We start from the raw sequence: 1,789 nt of genomic DNA, 5'->3' as shown, positions 1-1,789 counted from the left end.
GTCCTGATTTTGAACTGTTGTAGTCCTGTTTTAATTCTGGATCAGTTCTGGGTCTGGTTGAATTGGGGTTTAGTCCCTGTGTCTGGATGCAGCCCCGACTTTGTTCTGCCATGCTGCTTAATTAAAAATACTAGTTTAAGGTGTCCTGCAGATGTGATATATATTTTTCCTATATGAAGTCATTCTTTTTTGAACAAAACTGAAAACACAGCCTATGCATACTACCCTTTAGGGCTAAGCCCTGGGTGTGTAAAATGTCTGGCTCCGCCTCTGTTGTAAACAATATCTCTCTGAGCCCATTGAAATCTATGGGAGAGCAACAAGAAAATTTGGAAACTGAAAAACACCTTTGCTGAAAGGATCTGATGATTGAAGGTGTGTCTGCCCTCTTACAGGACACACCTTCAATCATCAGATCCTTCTAGTGGCCAATGAGCAAAATGTTCAAAGTAGGGCGGATCTATAGTCTGTTTCTCTTTAAAAGTCTGTGTTCTCTTGTGTAATTTTGTTGGATTGATTATGCCCCGGAAAAAACCGAGACAAAATCTGAAATACAGGTGAGCTGAGTTCTATTTTTTACTATATTTTTGCATTCAAACTGTAACATGCTATAAATCACATAAGAAAACAACAGTTAAGTGTTCAGTTTGAGTTAACATATTATTTAAAAATAATGAGCAATGATTATGTTGGGTTCTGAAGAATCTTTGGGCATATATCTCAAAAATTGTACGCTATAGTTTCACACTGTTCTTAATAAAGAAAAGTCTCTCTCAATACATCTCAACATGTTGTGGCTAATTGCATGTCTGGCTGCATTCCTCCAATCTGAGCTGTCACAGGGTTAGGTCTCAGGGTTTTTTTTTAATTTATTTGAAATTTTGTTAGCCTATTTATGATTTATCACCACCTACTGATAACATGGGAGCATCGTCTTCCCATCGAGTAACTGCAAAATATGCAAGGGCCAGGCTGCTTGCAGCTCTAGTTATGAAGAGCTTTCTGTTTGGTTTCAGTGTTGTTCTAATGCTCTGAGTTTTAGGCTGAGATTCAGATTCGTGTATGAAAAACAACCTTTACATACAGTGGCTTGCAAAAGTATTCGACCCCCTTGAACTTTTGTCACATTACAGCCACAAACATGAATCAGTTTTATTGGAATTCCAGGTGAAAGACCAACACAAAGTGGTGCACACGTGAGAAATAGAGATGGCGCGATACTACTTTTTATGTCCGATACCGATATCATAAATTTGGATATCTGCCGATACCGATATGAATCCGATTTAGTGTATTTTTTAATCAATAAAACTGTTTTTTAATATCTTGCTGCATTTTGTATAAGTTTATACTCAAGTTTAAATAAATAACAACACTAAAGCTATTCTGTTATACCTGTATGCAAAAAATACACTGCACCAAAAATATTTCATAGTTCAGCAAAACTGATCAATCTAATAAACTTAAACCTGCTCCATCCTCCCTGTTCTGGTATTTTAAAGAGTAAGCAACCTGACTAATAGGGCTCTAAAACTCCCAGCAAAATAAATAAAATAGGGAACCACCCACCCTCCACCTCATGATGCTTAATCGACGTAATCAACTTTAATTTGATGCAGTGTGAAAAAAAATGCACAGAAATAATTTATTTTTCAAGAAATATTAAATAGATTCAACATCTTTCTTCTACCGAACTGCACAGATGGTACCTTCCCAAAGGAAAAAGTACTATAGCTTACTAGGGTATATTAGACTTAACAGTTACTATATACAGTAATGGACTTCTATA

General features: G+C 36.2%; 1 protein-coding gene across 1 annotated transcript in view; it reads left to right on the top strand.

The window, feature by feature from the left end:
• The first annotated feature begins 448 nt into the window (after window positions 1-448).
• Window positions 449-1,789, top strand: part of LOC102289992 — a 5,283-nt gene continuing 3,942 nt past the window's right edge. The window contains exon 1 of the mRNA XM_005948218.3: window positions 449-557. Within this exon, the coding sequence (XP_005948280.1) occupies window positions 520-557 (38 nt within the window). The 5' untranslated portion in view covers window positions 449-519. The remainder of the gene's footprint in view (window positions 558-1,789) is intronic.

This window comes from Haplochromis burtoni, unplaced genomic scaffold (assembly GCF_018398535.1).
Source record: "Haplochromis burtoni strain Fernald_Lab_line unplaced genomic scaffold, NCSU_Asbu1 Contig_557, whole genome shotgun sequence".
Lineage (NCBI taxonomy): Eukaryota > Metazoa > Chordata > Actinopteri > Cichliformes > Cichlidae > Haplochromis > Haplochromis burtoni.
Note: the sequence above shows the minus strand (reverse complement) of the source record. Positions and strands in the feature narration are given on the sequence as shown.